Genomic DNA, 20,817 nt, shown 5'->3' with positions numbered 1-20,817 from the left:
TCAAACATATACTCAAATGTCAGTGGAGAGTTACCCCTCCCTCCACATAAAGCTTCTTGTTCAGTTATTGGTTTCTGGAGCTTTCACTTCCTTCTTACTGACTTTGAAGTACCTTGAGAGTAAATACTCTGAGATTTCCGTATACTGAGCTTCAAGCAGTTTTCTGGCTAGTCTTCTGACTAGTTTAGCAATTCAAGATCCACTCTCTTGTACCCACACAAGCTAACTCAATGATCTAATGAATGTTTCTGTCTGCATTTCCTGGTGTCATTGGATACCTTATTGCTGGGCAGCTTAGTAATTTCTCACCAGTCCTGATTGCTTGGACAGTTAAAAACAGCCCTCTGCTTCTAAAAACCACTTGTCTCTGAATGAATCGATTTCAGTTTCTCAACCTGTTGCTCCGTCTCTCTTTGTAAAACTCAAATCAAACACCTTAGCAATTATCTGCCTAGATGGCTTGCTGTTCATTTATCTGGAGTCAGATGATTTATTCGAAATACTGTTTTATTCATTCTCTATTCAAAAATGACTTTCAGACTTCCTTTAAAACATTAGGATCTTCACAGAAATAATTAAAATTAATTCTCTTTCACTTTAGAACTTAATCTTTCAATCAATAATATTGTACTATGAACCTTTATTGATCGCATCAGTATTTTACGCTACATTTATCCTGACCCGAAAATACTCGTGCGGACAGAAAGGAGAAAAATATTTACAAAGCAGATAAAAATGTAAAAATCTAGATCCGAGTTATGAGACTGAATGGTTAGTCTCATAAAACTAAAACCATCACCATCTTATACAGCACTGCAGTTCAAGAAAACTGTCAAAACACATCTCAGGTCAGCTGAAAATTGGCAATAAATTCACCCTTGCCAATGTTGGCTACATCATGAAAATGAAAAGACAGATCATTTAGTGTATAGATTAATTCTCCAGTATATGCAACTTTCAAGTTCAGTAAGTCCCCTTTTGTTTGATGTTTATGTCAACTCATGGAGCATGTAGCAGGGTTTACACCTTACAGAATTATGCTCAGGAATGGCAGCTAGTACGAGGAGCCTTCCAGCTCACTCAGTTCCAGCTAAGGCTGACGTTTCCTCCCCCTTTAATACCCCCCCGAATTTGGCTTTGTATTGCAGGCTGTGGAGATGCAAGAAATGGGGAGGGACGGCTACTCGGACAGCGACCATTACCTCCCGATGGAAGGCCACGGTCGAGCAGCCTCCATGCCACGGCTACCTGCAGAAAACCAAGTGAGCTCAGTGAGATGTACTCTGCTGCATCCTGTGTCATGTTCCATTCTTTTAACTCTTTCAATGCAACCAGTGGCAATATATTCTTGGAGTTCTTCTCTAAAAGCATCACAGTGGAAATCATTAAATTATAAACACACCCAAATGAATTACATTTTAAAATTATTTTAAAGAAAGGTAAACTAGTAATGAATAAAATGTTTAAAGGGGAATTAACATTAGAAACATTTGTGTTTTAAGTTAGAAATCCCTGTGTTAATCAGCAATCTGTTTTTTGAAGAGACATTTAACATATAACTTTCAAAGACATGACTTTCATTCATGGTATCATGTGAATATCTTGTCCTTGAAGGTTATTTAAAATGTTGTGTAACCCTCACATTGTGCACAACATTTGTGTGCTGTCAGTTGGGTGCTGTTAAGTAGGTCCTGTCTGTGAGAAGGAATGAACATTCTTTGCCTGAGTCTATGTTAAAGAGCTATTTGTATCAGAGAACCTGTATTTTACAGCATTTAATAAAACCTAAACAATTAAACTAGATTTAGGGAAAGACAAGGTGAGATTTCAAACATGATTCCTAACAAAGAAAATGTTAATTCTTTGTGATGCAGCACTGAAAGAGTTAAATGGAGATCATTGTTTTTAACATGAATTATGGGCTTTTTCATCTGCATGTTTTCAATTTTTTTTTAAGTTGTCCACCATAACTCAAGCATTCCTGGAAAGGGATAGCAACTCATTTACTAATGCAGCAGCAATGCCTTTGATTGTCTGTGCCATACAATTTCCTCTTGGTGGTTGACAGTGGGTCTTTATGATTTTAAGCATAATTAAGACAGTGAAGGCTATTATCATGATGTTGGCCATGGATCTTCAAATCAAGTGCTGCTGATGATGTTAAATTGACACAATACTTCAAACAGAAATTTGTTGAAAACATTGTGAAAACAGATATTTCACTAAGGAATTATTGATCATTAATGTCTATTTTGAAGCATTGGTTTAAAAGTTACTTATTTTTTGCCCCACTCCTGAAAATGCTCAAAACTAATTGAACTCAGAAATATTCTGTTTGGGATAATAATGAATGAATGAGTTTGTGTTTTTCTGTGCACTGTTTTAAAATAAATGCTATGTATGCCTTTGTCAAATTAACCAACAGAGTACACCACTCACATAGAGTAACTTTCAATTTTGAGACTTTACATTAAATTTCTGTTTGATGCTTGGGTTGTAAAAATCTTCAGAATTGAGCTTGTTTCTAGGTGATTTGGAGTGTTAGGGAAAACTATTTTTTTTAATTAGCCAGTTTAGTCAATTTAGTCAATTATCCATTTTTTTTCGAAAAGAGAAAGGAGGCATATGTAAGGTTTAGGAAACTGAAGACAGACAGATGCCTCAAAGTACACAAAGATAGCAGGAAAGAATTCAACCAAGAAATTAAATGAGCTAAAAGGGGGCATGAAATCCCTTTGACTAACAGGATTAATGAAAATCCCAAGGCAAGAGGGTAGCTAGAGAAAGGGTAATTTGATTCAAAGACAAAGAAGTGAATTTATGCATGGAGCTGGAGGAAGTGGGTAAGGGCCTTAACAAATACTGAATTGGTGCTCACAAAGGAGAAGATTATGGTGGATGGTGAGTCTCGGGAGGGTAAGTTGAAATTCTAGGGCATATCAGTACAAAAGAAAAGAGGTGTTAGGTGTTTTGAAAAGCATTAAGGTGGATAGGTCCCCAGGACCTGATGGGATGTATCCCAGAATGTTGAAGGAAGAAGGTGAGGAAATTGCTAGGGCCTTGGACGAAATCTTTGTATCCTCTTTAGTCACAGGAGAGGTCCCAGTGGACTGGAGAATAGCCAACTTTGTTCCTTTGTTTAAGAAGGGCAACAGGGATAATCTAAGAAATTACAGGCCGGTGAACCTTACATCAGTGATATGGAAATTATTTGAGAAGATTCTTAGGAATCGAATTTACTCACATTGGAAAAAACATGAATTTATTACCAATAGCCAGCATGGTTTTGTGCAGGGAAGGTCATATCTCTCAATCTTGATTGAGTTTTTTGAGGAAGTGACAAAAATGACAGATGAGGGCAGATCGGTAGATGCTGTCTATATGGACATTAGCAAGACCTTTGACAAGGTCCCTCATGGCAGGTTGATACAAAAGTTGAAGTCACATGGGATCCATGCTGAGCTGGTAAGTTGGATACAGAACTAGCTGCCACAAAAGAAAGAGTATAGCAATGGAACGTTATTTTTCTGAATGGACATCTATGACCAGTGGTATTCTGCTTGTATCAGTGCTGGGACCCCTGTTGTTTGCAATATCTATAAATGAAAGTGTTCTGATTAGTAAGTTCGCAGATGACAGAAAGTTTGGGGAAGCTATGGATAGAGAGGAGGATATAGATAAGCTGGAGGCTTAGGTGGAGAAATGGTAGATGGTGTTTAATCTAGGCAAATGTGAGGTGATGCATTTTGGAAGATCTAATGCACATGGAAGTAAATAGTTAATAGTAGAACCTAGAGTAGCATCAGCATACAGAGGTACAGGTCCACAGTTCCTTGAAAGTGGATAAGGTGGTCAAGAACGCGTACGACATGCTTGCCTTTATCGGTCAGGGTATAGAGTTTAAAAATTGGCAAGTCAGCTTGTAGCTGTATAGAAATTTAGTCAGGCCACATTTGCAATATTGTGTACAGTTCTGGTTGCCACACTACCAGAAGGATGTGGAGGCTTTGGAGAGGATACAGAAATGGTTTACCAAGATGTTGCCTGGTTTGCAGGCTATTTGCTATGAGGAGAGATTGGACAAACTTGGCTTGCTTTCACTTGAATGTCGAAGGATGAGGGGTGACCTGCTGGAGTTTACAAAACTATTAGAGGCATGAATAGAATGGATAGTTGGGGCCTTTGTCCGAGGGTAGAAATGTCAGTTGTTTGGGAACATTAGTTGAAGGTAAAAGGGGGTAAGTTGCAAGGAGATGTGTGAGGCAATTTTCTTTTCCACAGAGGGTAGTAAGTACCTGGAATGTGCTGTCAGAGGTGGTGGTGGAAGCGGATATATTAGCAACATTAAAGAGGCATTTTGACAAGACATATGAATAGAGGGATACTGTTTGCATAGGGGGTAAATGTTTTTAGTTTTGAAAGGCACCATGTGTTGGGTCAAAGGGCCTATTCCTGTGACGCACTGTTCTTTATTCTTTGCCCATTTCTACAAGTATCACTAAGTCAGCTGATTCTATCCCTTCCACCTTTGGAAGTCCCAAGAATGCAGACTGACTAACTTATAATGAATTACTAGGCAGTGATTATGTGTAGAAACTGGCTAAGTTATTTTTTGACTTCCTACTGTCAAAGATACTAAAACCAGTTTTTTGATCTCTGCACCCTCTTGATTGAAACCAGTTATGTGAGTAAAAACCAAATATTAAACTGAGATATTCTTCTAACTCTTAACAGTACATGAAAATGCATATAGAGCATGATTGCCTCTTCTCCAAATACTCTATATTCAGTTTAAAATACAGCTATTATGTGTGGTGATAATAACTTGAAGACAATATCTTTGTTAATACAAACCACAATGAACTCTCAATTCTGTCACAGTCTTGCATCAATGTTTTGAAATTCTTTCATATTCATTTTGAAAATGACTAGGCCTTTTCATTCAATGTAGCTAAAAGGTTTTGTGTTTCTCATTACTTTGAATAAAGCTATTATGTATATTGCCTAATGACCACAGCTAAGCACAAACATTCTGCATACGTGGTTTGCATTAGTACACCTTTTTTTTAACCATGAGGTTTGTGAGAAATTGAGATTATTCTGTTTTGTTATTTGCCAGCTGAAAATGCAAACTTTGGCTGAATTTTAATTCTGTGTTAGTGAATGGGCTTTGAGTGGGTTAAAATCATAACTAAGTTCCATAACATCCTGCAAATAGTTTCTGGCAAGGGTCTTGCTTGTTTAAGCTATGGACATTTAGTGGTAGAGCTTCTAGATTGTGCTAACATTTATTTTTAAAATATATTGACCAACTGCAAACTTGTGCACTCTTCATCTCTTAAAATTATATTTCCAGCTAAACATTCAATCATATATTGATACAGTAATACCAGTGCTTCTGATAGGAAATGATCACTGTATGCTGATGCTTGCCCTTATTAAGAAAATTAATTTCTATAAGAAAAAAATTTGAAACTAAAATATGTATGATAAAAATTGAATTTGGTAAGTCAGTCAGTTAAATAATTGACCCTTCAAATACTCCAGAAGAGGAGACAGACATATTCTGTCATAATAGTTATGATTCTTAAATCAAACTACTTTCTAACTATGCTTGTTCAGATGCATATTTACTACACATGACCAGCTACACATAATTTGTTCTGAGAAGTAAAGTTGACAGATGGATTTGAGAAATGAAAATGTCCTTAATATTAAAAGAGGAAACCTGTAAACTATATTAAAATTGTTTTTAGCTGGGTTGAAAAGAAGGAAATGAACTCTTCTCTAACTCTGAAGCTTTCCTGTCACCCCCCTTTTCCTTCATTCCTGCATTTACTTTTATCATCTGTATATGTTTGCCCTATTTCTTGCTTTTTTTTTCCTACTTTCTTTTCACTGAAATTCTCTTGATCTTGCTGTCACATTTGTTATTCTAATTAATCCTCTTCATATCCTGCTCTTTATTTTACTCACTGATGAATACTATACATCCATATTTACAAAATTTAAGGGCCGGTTTTGGATTGGGGTGGACAAAATTAAAAATCACACAACACCAGGTTATAGTCCAACAGGTTTATTTGGAAGTATTAGTTTTCAGGACAGATGCTGTTTTGAAAAGTCCTGATTAAAGTAGCATGGTGACACTCCCTAGTGCAGCATATAGTCATTTAACCAGTTAGAGCATGCTCTGTCTAGTAAAATTGAACTATGCAGTGCAATGTGTTTTTGCACAACAGCCACAAAAAGCACTAATTTCACATGATGACTTCTGCACTCAAAAATAGAACCAACAGCAATTTTGTTCAGATTAATTTTCATATACCTCCAGCTACTGCCCAAAACTATGCTTTGGGCTCATTATGTACTTGAATGAGAAGTTTAACACTGTATTAACTTCCTACTTAAATTGTATAGTGATAGGTGGAATGCACAGTGTAGCCTGTAAACAGAAAATGCTGGAAATGTTCAGCATTTCCAGTAACATCTGTATTTACTCTGTTCATGATGTTTCAACTGTACTGGAGCCAGGAGACATACTGAAGTTACTGTCCTCAAGGAGAGGCAGTGGCCTAATGGTAATGTCAATGGTCGAGGAATCTAGAATCTCAAGCTGATGTTCTGGGGACATAGGTTTGAATCCCTCCATAGTAGATGGTTAAATTTGAATTAATTAAAAATTTGAAATTTAAAGCTAGCCAAATGGCAACCATGTAGCAATTGTAGTTAAAAAACAATCTGGCTCACCACTGTCCTTAGGGAAGATTCTGCCTACCTTATCTGCTCTGACTACATTTGCCTCTGAACTGACCTAGTGATGACTCAAATCAATTAAACACCTAACAGGAGGTGAAGGCTCTGCAAGTATCACCATCCTTGACAATAGAAGAACTCAACATATCAATGTAAGAGAAAAACATTTGCATCCATCTTCAGCCAAAGACAGATGGTTCATCTTGATCTCCTCATGAAATCTTCAGCATCTAATCTTCAACCAATTTGATTCATTTCACATGATATTAAGAAACAACTGATGACACTAGACAGTACAAAAACAGCAAAGGCCCTAACAACATCCAGTAATAATAATGAGGACTTGAACTGATTTATTTTAGTTTTGTGGAAACACATGGAAGTTTTTTTTAGGAGAAGTCATTAAAAGGTCACATTGGACATTGAAGTTTTTTTAAACAAAGCTTCCTAGAGATCACATGACTGGTAATATCTGCTTGCTTTGTTATAGACCATGCTGGGAGTGTTTAGAATAGTGACTGGCTTGGGGGTGTGTTTGCTTTATCTTATTCAGTTGGAGAAAAACCTGCTTAGAACAAGCTGCCTAGCTGATTGCTCCTATTTCTGAAAAGAAGACCCTTTAGTTGCATTCAACATGAAACCTGTTTGTTTTTTTTGAAAGAGTGATGAAAGAACATCTTGACATTGTGTCTTTATGAACATATAAATTAAGAGCAAAGTTAGGCCATTCAGCCCTTTGAGTTTGTTCCACCATTCAATAAGATCATAGGGGATCTGATTATAATCTCAAATCTACATTCCTACCCGTTCTGCACTTTTTACCCTCTGCTCTTACTACCTTTCCAGGAAGAGAGTTCCAAAGATTCATGACTCTCAGAGAAAAAGAAATCACCTAATCTTTGTTTTGGATTAATGAATGAGTCCTGATATTTAAATAGTGACCACATCCACCCCTCCCCAAACCACCAACTCCAGCTCGCCAAGTTCCAGATTCTCCATCAACCACTCTGTATAACTGTTAAAGCTGTGTCTGCAGGATTTCAGGTACAAGCATGTATGATTAGTAGTGACCACATATGTTAGAACGCCAGTGCAACAAACTCCAGAGCAGTCTACATTTTACAATTTTGCTTTCAAGAATAATTTATTATGTTTTCTTCAGAAAGCCAATACCTGCAGAGAATTTTTCTTTCGCTCTTTTCCAGAAGAGAGTGTGTGTGTGTATGTGAGAGAGAGAGTGTGTGTCTGTGTGTGTTTGCATGTGCATTTTGGGGATATCTAACAAGAAAAGAGATTATTCTTCCATATCATTGACTAAATATATTAACCAATTGTTGTATGTTTTTGAATATGTTTTGTTTGATAATAAACAAATAGTTGTGTACGTTAAGAAACCAGGTTGCTAGATCTTCTTGTTTAAAACTGAATACAAATAAGATATTTAATTAGTCACTTTAGTAACTGGAAAAAGTATTTTTATTATGCATTGTGACCCAAGGAGTAGTAGGGCAACAGTGTACTCCCCCAGTCTCTGTCATAACACTGTGGATGCTCAATATCGATACTAAGGACTCAATCAATATATGAAATATTGCAAAATCTGAAAAACTGGGATCAAGCTGCTAGCCTTATGAGCAGAGGGTGGTACCTGTTACTGAGAAAAACTCGAAGAAATGTACATCTCAATCAATTTTTAAATTTCTTCTGAAACTTGAATCAAATTACACTCATAATTCATGTGGTGAGAGTTATCTTCTGCAAAAAGATGCTATTATACATATATTGAAACTCCTTGAATGACCATCAAGCTTAATTAAAACAAATATGAAGATACAATTAAATAGATAAATTGGATGAATGGATCTGCTTGAGGTGACCAGAAAGATTTTTATTTATGACTTTCACAATGACAATTTTCCTAAATAGCAGAAGCTTAATGTTAAAAGTTACTTTGTCAACATTGTGTAAAGCACTTTGAATAAACTTAGCAGGATGATCTAGTGTGACAATATGGAACAGAGATTGACCAAGGGAATATTAGAATAGCAGTCTGGAGATGGATAAGGCTTAGCTGTGCATGGGAGGGATAAAGACAGAAACAGATAATTTTATGGAGATGGAAGTAGGTGCTGTATGAATCATACATGGTTTTTAGATTGAAACTTGAATTTTTTATTGTCTTTGTCATGCTCAATATCTTTAATCAGTGGTCCTGCAGAAAGATAAAAACAATTGTCCAGATTTTCCTCCAGGTCAACATTATTCTTAATATTCTTCTTTTTGTTCATGAAATGTCGATGTCACTTGCTGTGCCAGCATTTATTTCCCATCCTCAACTGCCCAGCTGCAGTGCTCAGGGTGTAGGAACACCCACAGTGCTGTTAGGAAGGGAGTTCGTCACCAATTCTGAAGGAAAGTTTAAGATTTTTGTAGGGTCTCTAGCCACACATTCTGGCATTGGTGATTTATTATGTGACAGTACCTGAACCTCCCCACTCCTTTCAGAAATTAGATTCTTATTAAAACATTGGATGCCAACTGTTGGGGCTTATTTTTGCAAATTGTATGGAAAATCTTCAGTTGACAGGCATAAATCACATATTCTACATCTCAACAACAGTCAGTGAATTGTTACACTGATGCGTCAAACTCAACAGCATCCTGTGAATGAACAATTTAATTATTTCTAGCCACAGTATAATTCCAAAGGCCACAAACAAGTTCAAAAGAAAGCAAATATCTTTAATCATATGGGGTTACAACAAATACTATTCCTATCTGTATATCTATGCATAAAGAGGGTATTTTTGATATGATGAAAGGATCTGGGCTTCCAATCTCAGGTCAATTAGCTAATCAGTGATCAATATATGGACATGTGGACACATAGGACCTGCACAATCCCAGGCAGAATGAAGATCATACCCTCTACAATGTATTGTGATGAAGAAAGGATCTGTCACTGTGGGACAGTTCTGTCACTCCTGCCCAGTCACCTGTTTAAGAACAAGTTGGCAGAGACGAGGAGCAGATTTGTTTCCTATCTACTTTGTCAGAACATAGACTGCAAATACATTGATAATAAACTAAGTAAACTACATTAGAGCTTTGGTTTTGTTCCTAAATAAACTGGTTAATCTGGTACCATTCCACATGGACCAAGACGACCTGAGTCAATCCCTATTGTGTATCATTAGTGACTTCATTCTAGTGGTGGAAGCAATGTAATTACAGAGTCCCTAGATTAGGGAAGAAGACATCAGTCAAGGTTGTCTCATTATTTAGTATTCCTGCTAAAAATTTACTTCACCTCTGAAACCCGAGTTAAGTACAACACTAATGACAGGAGAGGAGTCTTCTGTAGCAACTGTAGCTGAAGTTAGTTTGCTGAAGTTTGTTTGCTGAAGTTTCAAAGCTATTTTTAAATGCCTATGACTTCACACCAATATCCACAATTCAGCACTAGTTGGTATTTTGTCATTCTTATCCAGAAAATCTATAGTATGGAAAGAGAATTTTTATGTTAACACAAAGAATGTAATGCTGCATCCCCGTATCTGTTCTGCATACAATTCTGACATGCTGTCCCAATTTTAACTTAACCCAATCAGTGAGAATTAAGGCAATAATGTCAATAGAGAATAATAAGAAGTATGAAACAGGTGTTGACCTGAAATGACTTTTGTTTCCACTGGGCAGGTTAAGTGCATATCCTATGCCAGGCACAGAATGGTGTCATTAGCCCTTTGATCTTGCTGTGTACCATTCAGTGAGATCCTGGCTGGTTTGTGAGATAACATGCAGATTCTAACAACCTACAGTTTCTTGCTAAATGGAACAAACTGCCTGTTGAGAAAGAGTTAGAAGACAACGCTGTGGAAAGAGGTAACTAAAGCAATTTGACAGAGAAAAAGATCAGAGAGAATAAATTATATATGAGATAATTGGAAATTATCCAGCTAAGTGGGACAGTAAGGATTCTTTTGTTCTTTAAACTGCAGGACTTGCTTTACTGTGGAACACAAATTCTCAAATATTTATTCATTTTGACCCCTCCCAAAACCAATTACACTTTCATCTTGAAGAAATCCTGTTGGTCTGGCCTAACCACCTTTCTTTAATGAATATTAAACAGCCAAGTGTTTTCTATTCTGCTCTTTCTACCTGCTTATTGTATAACTATTATATCTTTGTGCTTCTTTCCTTCTTTCCCTTTCTTCTCTTTTTTCATTTGTTTTGTTTTTTAAAACCCACCTATGTTATTTTTACAAACCATTGTCTGTGTTTGTGTCATTCCATACCCTGAACATTCTTGTTGCTGCCTCGTTTGCGTTTCTAATGTCTCCCTTTTTTTGAATGTGGGGTGTTCTTGCTACCATTTCCTGTCACCTTGCCCTGTCTCTGTCTCCTCCCCTCTCTGTCCCCTATTTGTCGTGTTTTCTTTCCACCCATCTCGGTATGCACCCTCTCTTGTGGCTGTTAGCAGAGGAGAAAAGTGCGGAACCGTGGAAATAACCTCAGTGTATGTACCCTGTCTTAGTCTCTCTTCTCTTATGTTTTGATTACTCTTGTCTGTCTCTAAGTTTCATTTTGCCAAATGTGGAACTTGCTAATGTCTCCCTTAAAGGGACTGTTCAGTTGTTCAAGAAGCAGTATCTAAACTGGTGAAAGGTTATCACCCATGTTTCCTCAAACAATTGATTGCAAAAATCAATCAAAATTATATAACTTACTTTGAAATGTATAATTATGTAAAAAAATCTGACACAAGAATCACCTAGCTCTTCTTGGAAGAATGAAATTTATCAAATGTTTTCTTCATGAAAAGAATGGCCCTTAAATCTCTAATGTTACATAACCAACTTGATTTCCAGAAATTACTCTCCAGGAATTTTTTTACAACTGATATATGTATATGTGTGTGGTTATTAATGCACAAGATGTTATTTTAACCTTGATGGTAGGTGTCATATTCAGGCAGGAGATCATGAGTTTTTAGTTCCCCCGCACTCCCACAATTTTGTTGATCTGGATTGACACTCTGTAGCCACAAAAGCAACAAATTGTGTTCTATATAAAGTGTAGCACTAGGACTTGGCTATCCACAACTCTCGCCTCTGGTTTCCATAAAATACCCTCTAATATATCCTTTTGCAAGACAAGCTCTGTTAGCATCTCACCTTTGCCCTGGGAAATGAGCAGAACATTATTCAACATTGCATTTACCCTGGGAAACACCACATACCTGTGGTTAATTGTGCAGCCTCACTGGCTAAAATAACTACTGACCAGTTACTGAGTCTTGATCCTTCCTGGTCTCAAGATTCAGTACCACACCAGACAACATACTTACTCAATAAATCATCAGGGTTCTATTGTGTAATTCCTTTATAAACACAAAGACAACTGAACGGCCCTTTCAACAGCATGCATGTCGAGGACGTTGTATTCTATTAGGTGTTTTAAAGCTTGATTTAATTTTGTTTCAGGAGATTGTGAGCAACTGAAGAATCAACTGAAGGATTGCATGTTCCTGAGGACTTGCTAGAATGCATGACATACCTTTTGAAACACTGTGCCAGCATGTGGCACAGATTTTAACTGTTTGACAAATAGCTTTGATGGAAGAAAATAGTTTGAGGAAGGAAACAAAATTTAATTTACATGATTGTAATAGACTGATATCAAGATGTGCCAAAATAGACAAAAATCAATTATTTAATCGAAATTGAGGATTTATGATGTCATTGTTACTCCTGGTGCCAATTAGAGTATCATTCAATGTGGTACCTTTGACTTCTAGACCAGTTATTAAATCTGAACCCTTCCTGGTGCCATAATTCTGCATGCATAGCTAGAAATAGTCAGAAAGATGTTCCTTAAAGATATCATTGGAAACAGATCTTAGCACCAAAAAAAATTCATTTGGTACTTTTTAGGCATATCTGTGTCTTACCATTAATTTTCCTCCCTTTGATTGACCCAACCCTCTATTAAGCCCTTGGTACAGGCCTCTACTTAATAAATAGTCCATTGAATTTCTCATCCACCCAACAGAAAATATTGGCAGCTCATACACCTGTGGCCTGACCATCAAAAGGCCTCATTGGATAAGCATTCAATCACAGCTCACATCTTCCATCCATAGCTGATAAAAATTGAACCTTTTGTATGTGTCAGTTTCCGAACAATGTTCCCTGCACCAAGGTAAACACAATGCAAAATACATTTACCTGTAATCTAAAAGTAATAGACAAAATGACAAATGTATAGAGAACTCAATTGCTCAGGTTATCCACTTTCTTGTTACCTATCCAAAAACAGCAAATACAAATCCTGCATTAATTGTATCTCCTCCTTCATTATTGTCGTGGTATAAGGGTACCTGTCTACACAGTTTAATTCCCCATTTCTCATGTTTAAGAAGCCATGCAAATATATTGCACTCTTTATACCAGTCTATCATGAAACTCAAAAGGGATTGTTGACTTGGGGCCCTATTGGTTTTTAAACAGCTAACAGTGTCAGATGTTCTTTTTACAAATACAATGATCATATTACTGCACCTTAAAAGGAAAAGGTAAGAATCGGAGAGGAAAGCAATCCTGCAATGATCAACTAACACTCTTTCCATTTAGCAATAGAAACACACAAACACTCCTGTTATTAAACAGTGGGAATACACCAGCACTCTTACCAATGAGCTGTGGGATTGCACTAGCACTTCTGGTATTGGGCAATGCAAACATATTAACATTTCTACTGGTCAGTGGGACTACACTAACACTTAAGGTGTAGGATACTGTAAACACACTAATACTCCTATTATTAAGGACTGGAAACACAAAAACACTTTTGGGCAGTGGGAACAGAAGACATTTGTGGTACTGAACGGGGAGAATATATACTAAAAGGCTGTGTATCTATATATAGAGTATATGAAAATAAGTATGGATAATTTATAAATATTTGTAGACTTTTTAAACATATAAATGGCAAATACTATATATGTAGGTATATGTCTACTCTATAGTGTATTTATTTTGGTTAGCATATATAAAATGCATGAATAGATCATATTTCTGTAACCAATATGTGTAAGGTATGTGTTGAAAAGGATAAACTGAAATGTTTTCCACTAAGTTAATTCTAATATTTACAGAAAATCTGGGCATAATTCTTTTAATGTATGTATAGACTGTGATGACTATTGTATCCTAACCTGGGAATGGGCAGGATAATGTGCAACATTAATTTTATACTGCACCCTGTTTTAAACTTTGCTGAAGTCAGTGTCAAATGTGCTGTAGAACAGCCTTCCACCTGATGCTCTGGAATTGCTGCATGGTGAGTTAGGTTAAAACTGTTGCTTTTTTTTTATTTTACCAATTTATAATTTGTTTATGTACTGTACATATAGGTATCTTGTATCCTGTATGCAAAGCACCTGTATTTATAGGTAGAGTATGCATTCAGTTAGTTGTTTCTAGGTGGTATACATACTACAAGTATTTATATATTTATTACATTCTTAATATGTACAGATGGTATATGTGCAGTGTTTCTATATATACACTAAGTTACATAAACTGCATTAGAATTATGTGTATGTATATTAACATATCTTCAATATACTTCATAATATTATGTATTTGTCACACTTCCTCTCAATTCTGCCATAATAAATTACTATGTCCACATTTATAATGAAGACTGCCTGTGTCGAGGCACAGTAGCTCCACCACTGGAAGGACGTTGTAATTTTTGTACTACAAACATAGAGGATGCTGGAGAAACTCAGCAGGTCTGAAGAGGAGTCATACCAGATTCAAAACATTAACTGTGTTCCTCTCTTCACAGATGCTGCCAGAGCTGCTGAGGTTTTTCAGCATTCTCCGTTTGTTTCAGATTTCCAGCATCCACAATATTTTGCTTTTTTAAGCAATTCTAGTGTGATAGGTTTACATAGGCAGATCCCTTAAAAATGCAGAATAGGAATTAATACTGTAAAAAGCTGACATAAGAGTGAGTTAAAAACATGGTGACAGGAAATAAGATTTTGTAGGGAGGACAATGCAAAGATATTGCAAAGGTAGATTCAACAGGAAAATAAATAATAAAGCATTCCCCAAGTGCTGTGCATTTCCACACAATCCTGTTGCTTTTCACATGCTGTGCTCTTCACTCTACGTTTTAATGATGTCCGTATGGTTATTTTAAGTAATCTGGATTTTCCTTGGTGTCACAGACTATTGAAGATACAAGCCCAATTAAGAGATCAGCATCCACATTGGGTCATCAGCGCTCCAAAGGCATGCGTCTGGATGACTATTCGCTAGAGCGGGTCATCCCAGAGGAATCACAAAGATCCCATCGCCGTAGGGAAAGGGGTCACAGGACTTCTGAAAGGTCGCAGAGCCGATATACAGATGCTGACACAGGTAAGCTTTTAGTGTTCAATTGGAAGGCAACAGCAAAATTTCCATAGTGTAGAAAAATATTCTTGGTCGGAAATAGCCTATACATTTGATATATTGATACATAATCCCTGATGTATCAGGTCCAATTGGAATTAAATTCATGCCCCAGCCATATTAAAATTTACAGGAGGTATATTAGGCGATGACGCTATCAACTAGTGAAGTGCTAAGCCATATACAGATCCAGCAGGATTCAAGCCCACTCTTGGTCTGTGTTGAGTTAGCTATAGTTAGCCAGAGCAATATCAAAGCCACAATTCAGTGTCTTTCAGCTGGGAAGGGTAGTAACACAGTCAGAAATTTAGCTTCTGACAATTTCATGTTGACAAAGTTATATGTGTTTGGTTTATGACAAGATTGGGTCTGGAAACGATTGCCCCTGGCATTTAATGGCCTTTTGACATGCACTGTGAAGAATTCTCATTCAGGAAGGGCCAAATGACACCCTGACAGCCATAGAATTCTATCCCAATATTATTTGGGAAAGGAGGAAAAGCAGGAAAAGAAAAACAGTGGAGAGAAAAATACAGAAGGTTTTGGAATATAGCCTGATACAGAATATATTTTGCCTACCTTTGTTCATATAAGTAATGTAATGATCCCAAGAAAGAACCACTCGCTGTATTCCATAAAATTCCATAATTTTTGTTTATTTGTCACAGCTTCATCAATGTCTCTTTCTATACACCTGTACTTAGGTGAGAAAATTTTATGTTGGAAATTAGGCTTTCAAAAGTCTAGTGATAAGTAAATCAAAGTGAGGCTGATGCAGTTGACTTAAACAAATTATACATAAAGACAAAATCATCAAAGGCCAAGGAATATTATTTAAAAATGAAAAATGCAAACAGATCAGTGGATAATACAGAATTACTGATCAAGAAAACCTTTGAAACAAAATTGTATAAGATCAAGAGAATTTAATATGCTCCTCAGGAAAAGGAGGGTTTTGGGAAAAGTGGGACTGATAAGATAAAGACATTGAGTGTAATTGATTAAGTAGTTCTCCACTTCTCTTAAAATTTTGAAGTTCCTTGTCCTTTCCTCTCAGATATCAGTATACTCTATCCTAAAACTCGTAGCTGTGCATTCATTGTTTTAGGCAGCATTTGTTTGGTAGTCTGCATTTTATGGGTTTGGAGGGAGGGTTGTTTGCTTGTGCTTTCTTTCATTGTTCTTATTTGGTTATGTTCATTTACAGAATAAATAGTATGTCACACAATAAACTAATGATCAGTTTATGAGAAAAGTGATGTTCTGCATCATCAAAAGAATATAGACCACTAAATTGAATTAACTGAGTTGTTCCAAGTTTACTAATTGGGGATAGTCACATCAGGGGTGCAAGAGCCATCATCATAAAGAAACTGAGGAAAACAATAGATCAAATTGCCCCCAGCAATGACTATACCTTAACATGCACCCACTGTGGAAAATTTTGATGCTTACGGATAGGCCTGATAAGCCAACAGTTGGCCTGCAACCAATGAGAACAACTTACACATAGAATTGCCAAGAGAAAAAAGATGTCAAAAGTTGTGAGAATAAGAATGTTTTTAAGGGTTCTTGTAATGGAGGATGCTGCTGCTGAGGAATACAGGTTTGTAAGAGGAGCAAATCTGAGATGTTTTATCAATACCTTATAGACTCCTGCATAAATACAAGGATCATATTCAAAGAGAACCATGTTTACCATCTCAGTTTTGCAAATGGCATTGTCAGAGAATTCTGTCTATCTGCAATTTGAACATCTTGCATTCAAAGTTTTGAAGGTTACACCATTACGCTTTCATACTGATGGATCTATCCAGACCAGGGTGGAACGCTTGAATCATTAGGCAGTTTGAAGAGCACATAAATATCAACCAAATGACAAACATTTAATTTTGTAAAAATCAGCACTTTCATCACTTTTCCTTTGGAAAGGAAACATCAATCTATTCTGGATGTCAAACTTTCACAGTGTTACATTGAAAATCAGGCATTGCAACATTATCAGTTACTTTCCTATCAACTCCATTGTTTATTTCACAAGTTTGTATTCAATCAATGTTCTGTGTTTTCTGATCACAGAAACAAATTATACATAGCAATAGCCACTATCCTGTGATTTTGTTTTAATTTAAGAAACATGCCAGGTTTTCCACAGTATTTGAAAATTAAACAATGAGAGAAGTCTGGCTTAGGAAATTCATGTACAAAATAAATGGCTGTTTTTTAATATGCCAACAGTCACTGTACTTCGCAATGACTCCTTTTATGTAAAATATGTTCAAACAATTCTGAGAGAAACTGTAGGTACTGTAAAATGCAAGTCCTTCTTTCTAAACATTTTTTGATTTCTTTTTCTTTACCTAAATGATCAGCTTTTATTGATATAGGGCTTGGAACAGACCTCAGTACCACAACACAATCAGGTGACCTTCCTCCAAAGGAGAAGGATCGTGAGCGAGGAAGACCCAAAGATAGGAAACATCACCATCACCACCATCACCACACATCATCAGACAAGGAACGCTACTCCGAGGAGCGGCATGAGTACAGCAGACCTCGATCGAGGGACAGGCGATGGTCCCGGTCACCCAGTGCGGGTCGCGAGTGTGTCCCTCATAGACAGGTGGGTCTGCAGGGTTCACAGACCTTGGAAATAGAATGAACATTCATATATCCTGCATGCAATTCTGGCAATGTGAAAAAGCTACTTAACAATTTAATTGAAAAACCTTTGCAAAATGATTTCAAAAGTCTAAAGTGTTGTTAATGATTCCCAGTCGCAATGGACTTAAAATTCAACCCCAACTGCAATCTAATTTAAGCACAACCCCAAGGAACTGTAATCACAATCCTTACTTATTGTAATCACAACAGCAACTCCACCTAACTATAATCACAACACAAGTCCAATCTCCTGTAATCACAATCCCCAATCTCATATAATCAACCTAATCTCAACCTCTGATAATCACAACCCAAACCCCAATCTCAAATAATCAACCCAATCAGAAACCAGACCCAAATATCTTATATTCACAACCCAACCTACTGAAACCACAACCCCAAATCTCCTGTAATCAGAACCCAAACCCAAATCTTCTACTCACAATGCCAGTACAAATCTCCTGTAGTCACATATCCCAATTTCCTATGATCACAATTCCAACCCGAATCATTTATCATCATTACCTCAAACCCAACCTCTTGTATTCAACGCTCCCAACCTCAATCTCCTGTAATCATAATGTCAACCCTATATAATCACAATATCAACACTAATCTATTCCTGATGAAGGGCTTTTGCCCGAAATGTTGATTTTCCTACTCAGTGGCTGCCTGACTTTCTGTGCTTTTCCAACACCACACACTCTGTCGTCATAACACCAACCCAACCTACTGAAATCACAAATCTAGCCCCAATTTATCACAAACACAAACCCAGTCCCAATATACAGTAATCACAACCCAATAGTGTATATCTGTTGCCATAAATAACCCTAGTTCCACCCATTTCAATTCTCCAACTCCAGCAATTTTGATGAATAACCTTTGCCCCACCTGCATTAATTAATGAACACAACCTATTTTGTGCAATGAACAATTAACCCTAGTCCTAAGTACTGAAATTATCTCTTTGTAGATTTTCTTTCAATGAGGTAGGCATTAGGAGGAGAAAGTCTTTGGTCCAAGGATTTCATTCACTGTCAAACCACGGCTTAGTGCGTTCATTATTTGCAATGTGATGTTTAACAATGCACTCAGGACTCTTCCATACATTTAGAATATACTTCCATCTTATTTGCTTCCTGTACAATGTTAAGTACATATGTTGGAGAAGCAATCAGTAAATCAGTGATAAACAATGCAGTAATCAAAACAGGAAGATTCTAAATTACTGATTTATTCTTGATATGAGTATTGGATCTTATCTTGCTCATCAGTTAGTGGGACTGTCTTCAAATTGTTAGTAGCATCTGCAGTCCTTGTTTTTACCTACCTTCAAATTGTTACTATCCAAGCAGACGCCAAGTATAAATGAGCAGTGAACCTTGTGACTAACTTAAGATAATTTTGAGGTAATAAATAATATGCATCTGTGCAGCAGCTGTCATTAGCTAGAGGAGTTGAGGAAGAAATAGTGGACAGCAACATTATACAATAAAATTCCCAGAAGAGAAGATTTCACTGTAAGATATTTCAATAACTAACCGTCCATTGCGTGTATGTGCATGTCATTTCAAGATTCTGCTGGCTGGTTCTACATTGGATTCGTTTGTGATGAATTAGCTTACTCAGCCAGCTTGACACCAAGGATTTTACATTTAGCTGTAGAACACTTTGAGAAAATAATTATCCCAGTTTCCTACTCTTGAACACTGTCTGTTGGAATTTGATCACTGCACTGTCATTTGATGAAAACATAGTGAGGCTCAGTTCTAATGTGCTTATGGCCAAGTAACCCACTAACACTCATCGTCTAGGCTAGGAAAATGCAACCTTGCACAGTGATTTTATGCAGAGAAAGCAAACATTGACCATGTCCAATCAAATACTTTTACCTCTGTAACCCTCCTCCTTTTTGCTTCCCCATCAATTTGTAATATTACTCCTGCTAGCCAATTGTTGTATGGTCACAGGAGGCATGTGTATTGATGAGGAATCCTCTCTAGGAATCATTGAGAAGAAGCAAATCATAAGTAAGAGTTGGTCCCCTAAAAATGAATAAATTGGACTTCAGGAACATGATTCAGGAAATTCTAATGCATGGTGCCTCTTTTGAATTTATTGGGCTCTAAAGTTTGCAATGATATGGCTGGAATATATGATTATTCATTTCCTTTTTTATTAAGATCCAATAAGTTACACCAAGAATGCTGTCTCCCTTCTGCTTTTCTAAAAAGCTGTTAGGCCATACAAATTAAATATTTTGGGCAATAGATGTTCCGCAAAACATTTGCACTTTGGAGAATATGTTTTGTTTAGTTACAATTCCCTCCCTTCCCGTAGTCCATAAGGAGAAGGATTTTACTTGAACCATAATTATTTGGACTTTTCCCCCCCAACCCTTTTAAACCATACAAACTTTAGAGGTTTTAATGGATTTAGGTGCCAAGCTTCTGAATGATATCTGCACAATTGCATTCATATGATTTCCTCTCCTTCATGTCGGAACAAAATATTTCAGAAGTTTAAAAGGTGAAGTCTGTGACCCAAACCTGTAAATATTCAGGTGTTGCCAAATGTTTGTCTGATAATTCATCTTTTAGAATTGATATTTAGATAATCAGGGCAGTTGTACTTTTTATTCACTTTCAAAATGAACAAGACAAAGACAACAACAATGAAAGGCCAGAAACAAAATGCTTTAAAATGATAGAAAACATTAATGATTCCAAAAGCTAGAATTCAGGTTTTCCTGAAAGGACTGAAAATTGAGAAGAGGAGATTATGAGAAAAATAAACGGTAGGAGAATGTGAATTATTTGAGTATTTATTTTGTAAGATTGTGTTTCATTTGTTCTTTGGCATGTTAGAATCTCAAATGTAGGAGTTGACTGCTACTTCTGATGTTCATGTAGATTTATAA

At 36.6% G+C, this 20,817-nt stretch overlaps 1 protein-coding gene across 1 annotated transcript in view; it reads left to right on the top strand.

Moving 5' to 3' along the window:
* Nucleotides 1-20,817, top strand: part of LOC140468175 (voltage-dependent P/Q-type calcium channel subunit alpha-1A-like) — a 620,416-nt gene that overhangs the window by 586,699 nt on the left and 12,900 nt on the right. Inside the window, exons 46-49 of the mRNA XM_072564404.1 lie at nt 1,149-1,262; nt 11,243-11,278; nt 15,005-15,197; nt 17,603-17,853. Of these exons, the coding sequence (XP_072420505.1) occupies nt 1,149-1,262; nt 11,243-11,278; nt 15,005-15,197; nt 17,603-17,853 (594 nt within the window). The remainder of the gene's footprint in view (nt 1-1,148; nt 1,263-11,242; nt 11,279-15,004; nt 15,198-17,602; nt 17,854-20,817) is intronic.

This window comes from Chiloscyllium punctatum, chromosome 46 (genome assembly GCF_047496795.1).
Source record: "Chiloscyllium punctatum isolate Juve2018m chromosome 46, sChiPun1.3, whole genome shotgun sequence".
Taxonomy (NCBI): domain Eukaryota; kingdom Metazoa; phylum Chordata; class Chondrichthyes; order Orectolobiformes; family Hemiscylliidae; genus Chiloscyllium; species Chiloscyllium punctatum.
Note: the sequence above shows the minus strand (reverse complement) of the source record. Positions and strands in the feature narration are given on the sequence as shown.